The sequence below is a fragment of the Littorina saxatilis genome, linkage group LG7, assembly GCF_037325665.1.
Source record: "Littorina saxatilis isolate snail1 linkage group LG7, US_GU_Lsax_2.0, whole genome shotgun sequence".
NCBI classification, from domain to species: domain Eukaryota; kingdom Metazoa; phylum Mollusca; class Gastropoda; order Littorinimorpha; family Littorinidae; genus Littorina; species Littorina saxatilis.
In genome coordinates, this window is record NC_090251.1 from 35,823,520 (window position 1) to 35,838,519 (window position 15,000).

The following is a 15,000-nucleotide window of genomic DNA, read 5'->3' on the forward strand; positions in this document are numbered from 1 at the left end:
ATTCCGTGTAAAGAGCGAGAGCGTCCAAGCTACTAAAAGGCAGAAATAGGCAAACATGCATCATTGTCCTGGTGTAAAGTATAACGCTCTTAACAATTGCATCTGTTCAAACAATTATACCGGTTCTAAAACTTTATTCAATTCTTCAAGTTAAAAACACCCCTATTCAATCATTATTTATACTGTTCCAGGTTACAACAACAACAACACTAACAAAAGTTAAAAGCTGAATTTCCGGTTAAGATGTTGCTTCTGGATGTTCTCTGATTTGTACTTTGAAAGTTTGACAATTACACCCAAATATCAATTTCTCACATATTTTTGACACTCAAAACAGGGGTAATGAACACTTTTGTTCTTTGGCTTATTGATCACGTGTTTACATCAGGCGTGACGTCACTAAGGCAGCCACCAGGAGGAGAAGGGAGGCAACCACGGCTGCTGATCCAGATTCTGAAAAATGGACATGTTATTGATAATATATGATCTTGTTCATGAAAAAACGCATATATGTTTTCTTCCTGGGAAACGATTATGACTATATAAACAACAGTTTTGTTTGACTTTCATTTCTCCTCTTATTATTCCCCCTTGATTTTTCTGACGCTAATGTGAAGCAACATGCATAAAAGCTGTCACCAGGAAAATATTAGCGTCATGTGTGTGTGTGTGTGTGTGTGTGTGTGTGTGTGTGTGTGTGTTTGATTCCCCCGGAGCTACACATCTCCAGCCCCAACCACCATCACCACCACCGCCATCCACACACACATACACACACACAGACATACACACACAGACATACACACACACACACACACACGCACACGTAAACACACACACACACACACATACACGCACACTCGGTACAATATTTACTGCAGTAATCTCCATCCGAAGTGTAGGTCCCTGAGCACGCACACTTTTCGCTCTTGCACTCTGCATTCATGACACAGTGTGTGTCACCCGTACAGGCTCCTCCCACCTTCATTCCTGTGTCACGGGAGACAGAATCAAAACCATATCAACCCTTTGACTGGCGTGAGAACTTAGTTTAAAAATACACTTGAAACAAATCAGCATACAAAAAGTTAGCCCAAGACTAAAAAATAGATTTCCAAGGGAGGCAATTCAAATTGTAATAAACAGCAGTTTTTTGCCTTCTGGGAGGTTTTTGTTGGGAGGGGGGCGGACAGGGGGGGGGGGGGGGGGGGGGAGGTTGAGGGGTCGGGGATTCGGTGTTTTGTTTACTTGTTTCTTTGCTTTTTGATGACAGCAATACGCGTTATAGAAGTAAAGGGGTCTAATCTAACAAGTATGTGGTTGTATTATAAAGGTGCAGGGATACAAAAACACATGAGTGCATGCAGACACATCTACACACACACACACACACACGCACACACACATACACTCACACACACAAACACACACACACACACGCACACACACACATACACACACATAGCTTACACACACATACACACAGTTATACATGTACTAATCTCTCTCTCTCTCTTTCTCTCTCTTTCTCTCTCTCTCTGTCTCTCTCTCTCTCTCTCTCTCTCTCTCTCTCTCTCTCTCTCTCTCTCTCTCTCTCTCTCTCTCTCTCTCTCTCTCTCTCTCTCTCTCTCTCTCTCTCTCTCTCTCTCTCTCTCTCTCTCTCTCTCTCTCTCTCTCTCTCTCTCTCTCTCTCTCTCTCTCTCTCTCTCTCTCTCTCTCTCTTACCACATCTGTTTTCCTCGTTGACGAAGTTTGCTTTGCAGGCACACCTCTTATCAGTGCCAGTGGAACACTCCGCGTTTATGCCACAGTCACCGTTTGCTGAGCACGTCTCGTTGAGTTTCAGTTCTGCGAAATAACACAAACACTTTAAAACAATATCAACATCAACAACCACTACAACAACTACAACTACATAACGAAACACTGTTTTCCACAACATGCAAGGTGGGTTTTTTGTGGGTTTTTTGCTGTAGAAGTCAGATTATTTCTGTAAATTTGGTTACTTTGCTTGCGCGTGTTATTATGATTATCGTATTCATGAAATACAATCAACAACAACATAATTAACAACATTATCAATGAACAAGTCGCCTTGAGCGATATCAAAACATTTAGTTAATCTTACGGCCAGAACACCAACACGGATCTAAAAAGTCTTCCCCGGAAAATGGCTGACCTAAAAACCGTCACGATATGGACCCAATTTTCATATAAGGCCAAAAAAAAAAAATTGTCTGTTTAGGGTAACATGACCAAAAAAAGTAGGGTCGGTAGGTAGGTAGGGTTTTTTTTTTTTTTTTTTTTTTTTTTTTTGTAAATGCTATGTTGGCTGAACATTCACTTCTTATATTTGATGAATACATGATTGTTTCAAAACTAACGTATAAATAAAACAGAGAGAAAGGGAGAGAAAGAAACGCCAAATGTCTCTTTTTAGCATTTTTACCTCTTTTTTTTTCTTTTTTTTTTTTTGAAATCAAAAAAAAGTTTTTGGGTCGGCGCCAAATCGATAGGGTCGGTCGGGTTACCCTAAACAGACAATTTTTTTTTTTGGCCTAACGCATTGTCGCCAAGTTTTGGGGCTTAATATCAAATCAAAACATAATTATATGTTTCTTGGGATTATTGGATTATTTTCTTTAAATCGAGGGATTCACTTTTGCAATTTTGATGCCCTGCAAAATATCGAATAACCAATTAATTGAACAATGTATCAGCGTTCAACCAAAATGCAATCCCACAGTCCGGACTGGATCAAAGAATATCCAAGACATTTTATTAATAGATGAGGTAACCACAGTGCCGCCTCAACTTTTGTTCAAACGTCGGATAATACAGAATAAAACAAAAACATTTGTAAATAACAAATTCAACAACACCGAAAAACTGTCTGGGGATACCATATGTAAGACCTCTAAATTTTGGTTTCAAGATGATCTGTCGAGTGGTTTTCTGTAAATCGCGCTACACACACTATGTGACACACACACACACACACACACACACACACACACACACACACACACACACACACACACACTCACACACACACATACACACACACACGCACACATGAATAAAACAAAAACATTTGTAAATAACAAATTCAACAACACCGAAAAACTGTCTGGGGATACCATATGTAAGACCTCTAAATTTTGGTTTCAAGATGATCTGTCGAGTGGTTTTCTGTAAATCGCGCTACACACACTATGTGACACACACACACACACACACACACACACACACACACACACACACACACACATGAATACGTGACACACTTACTACAGACGTTACTGTCGCAGACGGTTCCAGCCTTGCAGTTACCAGAGTTGGCTGCACTACAGTCTCCTGCCGTGTCCAGCTCTGAATAGTTGACAAAAAAACAAAGGTCCGAACTCAGCAATGAACAAGGACATAACACAGAAATAGGAAAAGCTCCAAATGTGTAAGTTATTTAATTCCGAATGGGCCTCCATGATAAAGAGAGTAAGACACAAAAACACACACACAAGGCTGTTACAAAACGCAGATGATAAGACTTCCCTCAAGGTCTTCATTGACAGAAATAACACACACATCCCTCACACACAAACACACACACACACACACACACACACACACACACACACACACACACACACACACACACATACACACACCCACATACATACACACACGCATTTACCGTATATGTGTGTGTGTGTGTGTGTGTTTGTGTGTGTGTGTGTGTGTGTGTATGGTATGTGTGTGTATGGTGTGTGTGTGTGTGTGTGTGTGTGTGTGTCTGTGTCTGTGCGTGTGTGTGTGTAGAGCGATTCAGACTAAACTACTGGACCGATCTTAATTAAATTTGACATGAGAGTTCTTGGGAATGATATCCCCGGACATTTTTTCTTTTTTTCGATAAATACCTTTGATGACGTCATATCCGGCTTTTTGTAAAAGTTGAGGCGGCACTGTCACACCCTCATTTTTCAATCAAATTGATTGAAATTTTGGCCAAGCAATCTTCGACAAAGGCCGGACTTTGTTATTGCATTCCAGCTTGGTGGCTTAAAAACTAATGAATGAGTTTGGTCATTAAAAATCGGAAACTTGTAATTAAAATTATTTTTTTATTAAACGATCCAAAAACAATTTCATCTTATTCTTCGTCATTGTCTGATTCCAAAAACATATACAGTATGTTATATTTGGATTACAAAAAAGCTCTGAAAATTAAAAATATGAAAATTATGATTACAATTAATTTTCCGAAATCGATTTAAAAACAATTTCATCTTATTCCTTGTCGGTCCCTGATTCCAAAAACATATAGATATGATATGTTTGGATTAAAAACAAACTCAGTAAGCTAAAAAGACATACAGAAAAGCGTGTTATCCTGCTCAGCGCGACCACTACCGCACTATTCTGCATGGCTTGTCGATTTCACTGCCTTTGCCACTTGCCGTGGACTGACGAAACTACGAGTATGTGGTCTTGGTGAAAAAAGCAGTGCGTTCAGTTTCATTCTGTGAGTTCGACATCTTGACTAAATGTTGTTATTTCGCCTTACGCGACTTGTTGTTCTTGTACTTGTACTTGGTCTTGTACTTGGTCTTGTACTTGGTCTTGTACTTGGTCTTGTACTTGGTCTTGTACTTGGTCTTGTACTTTGACTTGTTCTTGTACTTGTTCTTGTACTTGTTCTTGTACTTGTACTTGGTCTTGTACTTGGTCTTGTACTTTAACTTGTTCTTGTACTTGTTCTTGTACTTGTTCTTGTACTTGTTCGTGTACTTGTTCTTGTACTTGTTCTTGTAATTGCTCTTATTCTTTTTCTTGTACTTGTTCTTGTAATTGTTCTTGTTCTTGTAATTGTTCGTGTTCTTGTAATTGCTCTTATTCCTTTTCTTGTACTGGTTCTTGTAATTGTTCTTGTTCTTGTAATTGCTCTTATTCTTTTTCTTGTACTTGTTCTTGTAATTGTTCTTGTACTTGTAATTGCTCTTATTCTTTTTCTTGTACTTGGTCTTGCTCTTGTTCTTGTAATTGTTCGTGTTCTTGTGTTTGTTCACTTACTGCACGTGTCGCTGTCGCAGACAGTGTTGGACTTGCACTTGGCGCTGTTCGGGGATGCACAGCTCCCTCCCGTGTCTATCTCTGCAAGTCAGAAAGCAAATGAAGATTAAACAAGCACTCACCGTAAGCCTGATACTAATTGGGAGAAGTCTACTTCTCGAAGCGGCTGCACGAAGCTTTGGCACTAGATTTTCGGTAAAATGACTTTGAGAAGTCAACTTCAACACAGGGGGTGTCGTAAAATGGTGTTTTTATGCTGGTCATGGTTCAATATTTAGCTCCCCTTTATTTGTAGTCGTGACCGAGGTATTATATACAGAATTCCTGCGTTTCCGTCATTGAAAATGTACAAACTCCTCTAGCTAGCCCCCTCCTAAATATCTAATGACAAGTCTGCTTTCTAAACAACAAACCAAAGAAGTATGTACCGCTTTCGGAGGAATATCATACACACAGATTGTCGGACAGGCAGGCCGACAGATGCTTGAGGGAACGGAAAGTCACATAGACGGACGAACGGACGGACCGATTGACAGACAGACTTACTGCACATGTTGCTGTCACAAGCGGTGCCAGCCTTGCAGTTTCCTGGGTTGGCCCCACTGCAGTCTCCATCCAGGTCAAGCTCTGAAAACATATTAATTACTTTATAGGTCAAGCTCTGAAAACATTCCAATTACTTTATAGGTCAAGCTCTGAACACATACCAAGGACCTTATAGGTCAAGCTCTGAACACATACCAAGGACCTTATAGGTCAAGCTCTGAACACATACCAAATATTTTAAAGGACCTGCTCTGAACACATACCAAGTATCTTGAAGGTTCAGCTCTGATCACATACCAAGTACTTTATAGGTTAAGCTCTGACCACATACCAAGTACTTTGTAGGTGCTCTGACCACATACCAAGTATTTTATAGGTTCAGCTCTGACCACATACCAAGTACGTTATTGGTCAAGCTCTGGACACATACCAAGTACTTTATAGGCAAAGCTCTGGACACATAAGAAGTAGCTTTTGCCCTGTGTTTTCCTTCTGGGTGTGACCCAAACTTAGAAGCTTCATTGCTAGAATATCTGGCGTTTATTTTTTTTACCAAAGATTGCATTGGATCCGATTCAACGAGAAAACGACTGACAGTAATGCAAACGTGCACGGCCTTTCATTTTTCGATTCTAGCTTACCGCACCTCAGCTAGTTGATAGAAGCTCTGATGTCAGTTCTGACCAAAAGCTAAACATAATATTTCAAGTATGTTTAGATTTCATGAGAAGCGACTCACTGCAAACGTCGCTGCTGTCACAGACAGATCCCGATTTGCAGTTGGCAGAGTTCGCACCGGAGCAGTCCCCTCCAAAGTCCAGCTCTGAAAAATTACAAAGAGTCAAACCAATTTGTTTAAACTTCCACTCCTTGACGCACCCCCCCCCCCCCCCCTCACCTCCCCTCATCTTCCCCCCTCCGCCCTTGTGGGCCACTCCCTATCCACACACACAATCACACTACGGCCACACACAGACTCTCACCCCAGAGATGTACTCAGTGACTCTCCCTCCATTCTCTTGCAGACATTCCAAAAGATAACGACTGTTGACGAGTCTCGTACATTGGGCAAAACCAGGGGGGCCATTTACTGTCCTCTTTTTCATACAGGTCAACAGACACATACATACATTTGATATCACTTAACGGACATCAACAATACAGTTGTCTGTGGACTTCTCCACACACATTAACATTACAGTAATGAAAATAAAATAAAAACCATAAAACTAACATCGGTAACAAATCAACATACAATTCAATCAATTACAACATGTTGTTTAACAAAAACACATAAGCCCCCCTTTTTCAATGAAGTCGAAAGAATACACAAACGGATGACGTCCAACGACGGAAACGTACGATGGAAATATGATCAGGTAATAAGAAGCAAAACATCATGCATTTGATAAGGCATAGTAGAAGTCTTTATCGACATAGGACGAAATCCAGCAAATTGCCATGGGGGCAGATAGGGGTTGGTTGGTGGGACAAATAATGTTCACTTGCTGACGCGCACTTCAATGCTGCTGCTGCTGCTGCTGCTTTGCCGCTAAATGCAAGAGCGTGTATCCTCTGGCACTCACTTGCCAGAACGTTTGGCGCCAAACCTCCACTACAACACCCTCCCCCCTCCCTCCTTACTTCTAGGTCCCGCCCACATCCGCTATCTCCATTCCTTCCCCCTTTTCTCTCCATCCTTGTCCAGTCCTAAATACCATCGCCTCACCTTCAGTTTAAAAACAATTTATCGTTCCTCTAAACTGACACTTAAACTTCCGCTCATTGACGCACCCCCCCCCCCTCACCTCCCCTCATCTCCCCCCCCCCCCCCTCCGCCCTTTCAATAATGCGAAAACCGTGTTCTATGCCATCCAACAAAAAGGTCTTATCGCTATCATCTACAAGCTCATTTTGCCAAATATGAAGTTTTGCGCTAATGGAAGAACTACCACAGAGAAAGTTACGATTGTCAGGGTTTTGTGCTGCATAAAGACTAGAGTGGTTGGGGCCTACCTTGGCCGTAGAGGCAATTTGCTGTGCTGGATCCTATATCAGGGGGTGGCTGCCAGGGTTCGCTGAGTGCTGGGTTGTGGGATGGTCCTTGCCGCAGCTGCTGCACGCGTGCTCGTAGATGAGCACAGACTGCCAGGTGAAACGGCAGCCTAACTCCCCCACCATCTCTGTGTAGCGTAGATAGGCCGCTACATCAAAGTCTTTATCACGGGACAGGAGTGTGGCCATGATTCTGGCATTTGCCACAATCCAGGCGGAGGGTGACACCCGATCTAACTTCGGCTTTGTATTGGGTAATTTGATTGTCACCCCTCCGCCAAGAGACACCTCCTCCTCCACAGCCAACGAGGATGAAACGAAGTCGATGATCTTTAATCCGTTTGGTCTTGCCGGCGTCACTGGCGAACCGTCCATGTTGAGTCGCCCCAGCAATTCCGCCAAACCACTGGCACCTCTGGCGGTGTCGTTGCTCATGGGGCCTCCCCCATCTTTTGCTTGCAGGGTTTTAATCCCTGCCCGAAGCAGGGCAAGATGCCCCCTTTTTATGTTGGCACTCAGAGAGTCCAAATCCTCCGGCTCGACACATTTGAGGGCCGCCAACGAATCAAACCCCTCTTTGACGAGGACGCTGATCACCGCTGAAGGAAGGTTTGACTCCTTACACCATTGTTCTATTTCGGACATGATCACAAATAATGTTCACTTGCTGACGCGCGACTTCAATGCTGCTGCTGCTGCTGCTTTGCCGCTAATGCAAGAGCGTGTATCCTCTGGCACTCACTTGCCAGAACGTTTGGCGCCAAACCTCCACTACAACACCCTCCCCCCTCCCTCCTTACTTCTAGGTCCCGCCCACATCCGCTATCTCCATTCCTTCCCCCTTTTCTCTCCATCCTTGTCCAGTCCTAAATACCATCGCCTCACCTTCAGTTTAAAAACAATTTATCGTTCCTCTAAACTGACACATTGCTCTATATTTTACGATCAGTCAACATGTGACTGTATACATATTTCCATAGACTGGGATGGAGAGGAACCCAAACAAGAGGACAAGAACAATTTTTTCATTCAAAATACCGTTCTTAAAACGCCAGACGACAATTTGCCTCAAGCTGATTTTTTCGACAGCGAACTTCATGATATTTATCTTACAGTCGACGAGGTTAAAGATGTTATTAAAGGCCTTGATAAAGGTAAAGCCACTGGTCCGGATCTTATTCACAATAGACTTCTAGTTGCTGCTGTTGACGCCATTGCAGAACCCCTGACATATTTGTTTAATAAAAGCCTTGGAGAAGGAATATATCCTAGTTTGTGGAAAACGGCTCATGCCACTCCTATTTACAAAGCCGGCCCAGCAGATTGTTGAAACAATTATCGACCAATTTCATAATTAAGTTGTGTTGGGAAGGTAATGGAGTGCTGTGTCCCCAGCCATGTTTACACCTTTTTACAGCGAAATGATATATTAACACCGGCACAGTCAGGATTTATTCCTGCTGACTCTACCATTTGTCAACTGGCTTCTATTTATGACGAGTTCTGTTTAAATTACGTTATGGGAATTACCACTCAAGCTGTTTTTTGTGATGTGTCAAAGGCATTTGAAAAAGTCTGGCACAAAGGGTTATTATATATGTCACAGATTAGGAACTCCGATACAGAGCGAATGCAAGCACCTGTACCTAGACTAACTTACTGTGACGTCTTTATTATGACGACATGCTTTCGACGCCATTGTTTTGACGTAAAGCAGACAGAAGCTGCGTCACAACAACAAGATCGTTTTTACCTTGGAAAGCAGCGAGGTTGTGTCGTCTGTCTGCTGTGTTTTATGTATCGTGACTGTATTTTTACGAACCAGTATGCACATGCCATCTTGTTCGGACCTTCATACGTAGTTGTGTGAGTATCAAGATATAATTCGCAGCCTGATCGACAGGGAAACGCTAATTGGTCTGAGAGAACGAATGGAAGACGGTTGGCATGCATGCGAACGTGCGTGAAAGAATTTTGACTGTCTATTATTCATAAAGAAATGTTCGGAAATAAGTTGCTTGTCAAATCATAAATTAAAAATGTTTAATTGATTAATATTGGACGAACATTGTGAACGAACAGACGGCACTGGACATACGTAACCTGACCGTAGAATTACTCTGTTGAACAGAGGATTAGCAAATCTGTATATGGTTTTTTTCAGACGTTTCGGGGAAGTTTCGAGGAAGCTTCGTTGCAGTTTCGGGGAAGTTTCGAGGAAGCTTCGTAGCAGTTTCGGGGAAGTTTCGAGGAAGCTTCGTTGCAGTTTCGGGGAAGTTTCGGAGAAGTTTCGGGGAAGCTTCGTAGCAGTTTCGGGGAAGTTTCGGGAAAGTTTCGGGGAAGCTTCGTAGCAGTTTCGGAGAAGTTTCATAGCAGCGTCGTAGCAGTTTCAGGAAAGTTCGGGAAAGCTTCGGGAACAGTTCCAGGGAAGTTACGGAAAAGTTTTTCGTGGTAACGCCATGGACTTCATTGTGAATCGTCCACGCTCTGAGTCTGCTATGGAATCATTCCATACCTGTATTTCTCCAGTGTTCTAGTTCTACCTGGAACGACTTCACGTCCCTAGTTTTCGTGTTATAAACTATCACTGGGTAACCTGAAAACCGACTACACGACCGAAGTGAATCGAGGACTTGCAGCAAGTAAACAGCACACTGAATCATTCCATCATTGTAGTTCTCCGGTGTTCTACCTAGAACGATTTCACGTTCCTAGTTTCCGTGTTAACTATCACTGGGTAACCTGAGGACCGACTACACGACGGAAGTGATTCCAGGACATTGCTGAACGATCCTAACCTTAAATAGACTGTGTTTTCCAAACGGAACTTTAAAGCTAAGTATCACTATTTTGTGTGTGTATATATATATGTGTAAGAGTCCAGAGTAATGTCTGTCTGTTCGTATTATTTGTAATTAAAGTTATTGTAAAATTAAAGGTAAAGTGGTGTCCATTTTTTTTGTTGAAAAAAATAATGTGTTAAGAGAGTGCATGGTGAGATGTAAATATCCCATGTGACCCTGACACGTGATAATATAAACTGGAACTAGTAGGAATTAGAGGACAATTGTTGAAATGGTTTCACGATTATTTAACAAATCGCCACTAGGCGGTTGTTATTAAGGGTGCTAAGTCTGCATTGAAATGTATCCCGGCAGGTGTTCCACAAGGTTCTGTTCTAGGCCCTTTGTTATTCCTGATATATATTAACGACATTGTGAATGATACTGAATCTGTTATAAAGTTGTTTGCTGATGACACGAGCATGTCCATGTCCTTAGAAGATCCAACTAGACGAGCGCAGATTTTGAACGCAGACCTAAATAAAATTAATACCTGGGCAAAACAGTGGAAAGTTAAATTTAACGAAGCAAAAACGGAACTGTTAGACATAAAACGTGATAATATACCAACCGAACCAATAATTTTTAATAATATTGTTTTGGAAAACGTGAACCAACGTAAACATCTTGGCGTAATCTTGCAGAATAATTGTAAGTGGGACTTCCACGTGAGAAGCATCGTATAAAAGGTCACCTTATTAATTAATTGTTTAAGATATTATAAATATAGATTAAATCGTAAAAGTCTGAAAACTATGTATAAATCTTTCGTTCTTCCACATTTTGACTACGCAGACATCCTATGGGACAACTGCACCGAGTACTGGTCAACTGCACTGGAAAAATTACATTTGGAAGCCATTCGGACTATAATCGGTGGTGTGCGCGGCACCAGCCACGAAAAACTGTATAAAGAAAGCGGATTTTGTAACCTAAAAGAAAGACGTAGCAGACACAAACTGATTTTATATTACAAGATGGTATAGGGCAAATGCCCTCAATACTTATCACATCTTTTGCCACCTTTAACTTCTGATGTTAACCCCTATCATCATAGAAGACCATTAGAAAGAAGAGTCCCCATGTGCAAAACTGAATTATACCGTCGATCTTTTATACCATCTACTACTGTCCTGTGGAACACCTTGCCAGACAACATCAAAATAACTAACTCAATCAGCTATTTCAAACGCTATTTATCTACTCCTGATTATAACGTACCTGCCTATTATTACTGTGGTAAAAGACTGGAAGAGATTCACCACTGCAGAATGCACCTAAACATGAGTAATTTGAATTCTGACCTGTGTAAACGCCATTTACAGGGAAACCCACAGTGCGCTTGCGGCTACCTGAACGAAACAGCTGACCATTACTTGACACACTGTCCTTTGTACGTAGATGCTCGCCTGTCTACAATAAACGCACTTCCTGTAAATTACAGACATGTTGAAATATTGTTAAATGGTAGCGAAAACCTTTCTCTTTGCACCAACAAGCTTATTTTTGAAAGTGTCCAATCGTTTATCCATGAATCTGGTCGTTTTTATATTTAGTCAAGTTTTGACTAAATATTTTAACATCGAGGGGGAATCGAAACGAGGGTCGTGGTGTATGTGCGTGCGTGTGTGTGTGTGTGCGTGTGTGTGTGTGTGTCTGTGTGTGTGTGTAGAGCGATTCAGACTAAACTACTGGACCGATCTTTATGAAATTTGACATGAGAGTTCCTGGGTATGAAATCCCCGAACTTTTTTTCATTTTTTTGATAAATGTCTTTGATGACGTCATATCCGGCTTTTCGTGAAAGTTGAGGCGGCACTGTCACGCCCTCATTTTTCAACCAAATTGGTTGAAATTTTGGTCAAGTAATCTTCGACGAAGCCCGGACTTCGGTATTGCATTTCAGCTTGGTGGCTTAAAAATTAATTAATGACTTTGGTCATTACAAATCGGAAAATTGTAAAAAAAAAATAAAAATTTATAAAACGATCCCAATTTACGTTTATCTTATTCTCCATCATTTGCTGATTCCAAAAACATATAAATATGTTATATTTGGATTAAAAACAAGCTCTGAAAATTAAATATATAAAAATTATTATCAAATTTAAATTGTCCAAATCAATTTAAAAACACTTTCATCTTATTTCTTGTCGGTTCCTGATTCCAAAAACATATAGATATGATATGTTTGGATTAAAAACACGCTCAGAAAGTTAAAACAAAGAGAGGTACAGAAAAGCGTGCTATCCTTCTTAGCGCAACTACTACCCCGCTCTTCTTGTCAATTTCACTGCCTTTGCCATGAGCGGTGGACTGACGATGCTACGAGTATACGGTCTTGCTGAAAAATGGCATTGCGTTCAGTTTCATTCTGTGAGTTCGACAGCTACTTGACTAAATATTGTATTTTCGCCTTACGCGACTTGTTGTTGATTTGACTCAGTACCCATTTTCATGCAAACAACCCTTATTTTATATGCATTTTTCAAATATATATTTAGCGAGCTACTGCTTATTTGCCACAGGATTATGGTTTGTAATGTACTATGTATATTCTTTTTTATATGCGCTAACCACCTTCATCTTTTATATGTACCTACCGTTCTTTCCTCCCACCTCCACCCTCCCCCCTCTTCCTCCTCCTAGCATTTTCTTATTCTTTCTGATCTGCTTTAACTATGCTTTTCATCTAGATAGTTCCACAATTTTTTAGTAATGCTTGTCCGACATCATATTTGTGTTATTTTACTACTACGTAGGGCGCGTAATATAAGCGTTCGCTTGAGTTCGTGTCCCTATTGTTTATCGTTGTATTATTGTATCATGTTTGATTTAATAAAACATTGTTTAAACCAAGAGGACAAGAGAACACACACATCCACATGCCCACACACACAAACACAAGAACACGCACACACACACACATACACACACACACACCTACATAAACACACACACACACACACACACACACACACACACATACATTATATAAATATCCACATACACTGTCACGATTTAGTGACATGGATCGAGAAAGTGTCACTCTGTGGGGTGCCTTCTCTTGGTCAATTGCGATAGAAAGCGCCTGTGCTTTCTGTCAACGGCTGGGTTTTAGCTGACAGAGCAAAGCGAACACGGGATTTTCGTGTCTCACGGATTTCACGTGGGTTATTTCTGCTGTCGGGGCAAAACTAGGATAGCTGAACTTGGAATGTGACAAGGTGAGTCACGTGATTTTGTCCAGGTTGTCTGTTTGAGACATATTTACTTCACACTCGAAACTCAGCAGCGAGAGAGAAGGGTCGGTGTCAGAATTCTCCTACAAGTTTGATGGTTTTTCAACACGTTTAAATACTTTACTGGGTATCAACGTGCTATGCTACTTGCTAGTGAGGCTTGATAGGAACTACATAGGACAGACCACCTTCTTTCTGGACACATGGTGGCTGACAGTCGAGGCGTCAAGTTTCTCCGCTGTGCGTTTTCACCGCATAAGGATTCAGCGAGAGAGGAGGATGACGGTATTTCTGTGACGAACAAAAGTCATTCGAAAGGGAGCGGATTCGCTTAAAAAGAGAGCTACCTACATAAGGCTGTTGAGGTAATAAATCATTATTTAACACTGTTGACGAGTCTGTGTTTGTGGAATGAAATACTCTCTGTTGTTCTTTCCAGGTAGCGCATAATTGGCTCTTTGTGACGCTAAAATACTAATCTGTATATGGTTTTTGCATATATGGAGAGAAGGAAGGAAAATAGCTGATTTGTTGTTGTAAAATTCCGTTTGTGCAGGCCCACGTGCTCGATGAGATATGTCAGGGTGACATGTTTAAAGGTGGTGTGTGAGGGGAAGCATGACATGTTTAGTGCACCGATGCTTTTTGTTGCAGCCTTCGTCTTCTGCTGTTGCTGGACGTACTCTAGTACGACTACGTGCTGGGATGCTGTAACCAGGTCGTCCGCAAACATCGTTAACCTGCTAACCTGCTGTATTGGCTTTTTGCTGTCGCTGTCGCCGTCCTGCCCATCTACGCGTCTTCTACATCTTTCTGGTAGACTACGGGGAGGACCTTCAGCGACTGAGTGAGGCGCCTGATGTCTCCACTGTTCCCTGCTTCGTTGCCACGCTAACCGGCACTACATTTCAACGGAGCAGTTGTGGAGACTAAAGACTAATCACGGGCCGCCCACTCAGTGGCAAAAAGCTAAGTTGCACCATGTCTTTTGCACCCTTACCACCAAGTCATCTGTATTATTTGTGATTATACTCGAGTGGTGACGACGTGGGGTGTGTGACACCTGCATGAATTAGCACTTTTGGGCAGATCAGGTATTTTTCCTAACTATACACGGGATCAGCGTGTTATTATTATTTCCTGTACTTTAACTGGCGTTTTTGTCAATGAACACTTGTTTTACGTTTTTAACGTAAAAAGAAACATCTTTTGGAGTGAAGTCTCGAGGGAGGTGGCGTGAT

At 41.6% G+C, this 15,000-nt stretch overlaps 1 protein-coding gene and 1 long non-coding RNA gene across 3 annotated transcripts in view; one reads left to right on the plus strand and one right to left on the minus strand.

The window, feature by feature from the left end:
* LOC138971322 (prion-like-(Q/N-rich) domain-bearing protein 25) overlaps positions 1 to 15,000 on the minus strand; it is a 25,046-nt gene that overhangs the window by 239 nt on the left and 9,807 nt on the right. For both annotated transcript variants that reach the window (XM_070344043.1, XM_070344042.1), the window contains 7 exons: positions 6,359 to 6,442; positions 5,620 to 5,700; positions 5,074 to 5,154; positions 3,292 to 3,372; positions 1,726 to 1,848; positions 877 to 990; positions 1 to 453 (listed from right to left, as the gene is read on the minus strand). The exon at positions 1 to 453 is cut by the window's left edge and continues 239 nt beyond it. In XM_070344043.1, the coding sequence (XP_070200144.1) occupies positions 380 to 453; positions 877 to 990; positions 1,726 to 1,848; positions 3,292 to 3,372; positions 5,074 to 5,154; positions 5,620 to 5,700; positions 6,359 to 6,442 (638 nt within the window). In that variant the 3' untranslated portion in view covers positions 1 to 379. The remainder of the gene's footprint in view (positions 454 to 876; positions 991 to 1,725; positions 1,849 to 3,291; positions 3,373 to 5,073; positions 5,155 to 5,619; positions 5,701 to 6,358; positions 6,443 to 15,000) is intronic.
* On the plus strand, positions 9,270 to 11,020 carry LOC138971323 (uncharacterized). Its single transcript, XR_011457218.1, has 2 exons — positions 9,270 to 9,540; positions 9,839 to 11,020. It is a non-coding gene; the product is annotated as an uncharacterized lncRNA (long non-coding RNA).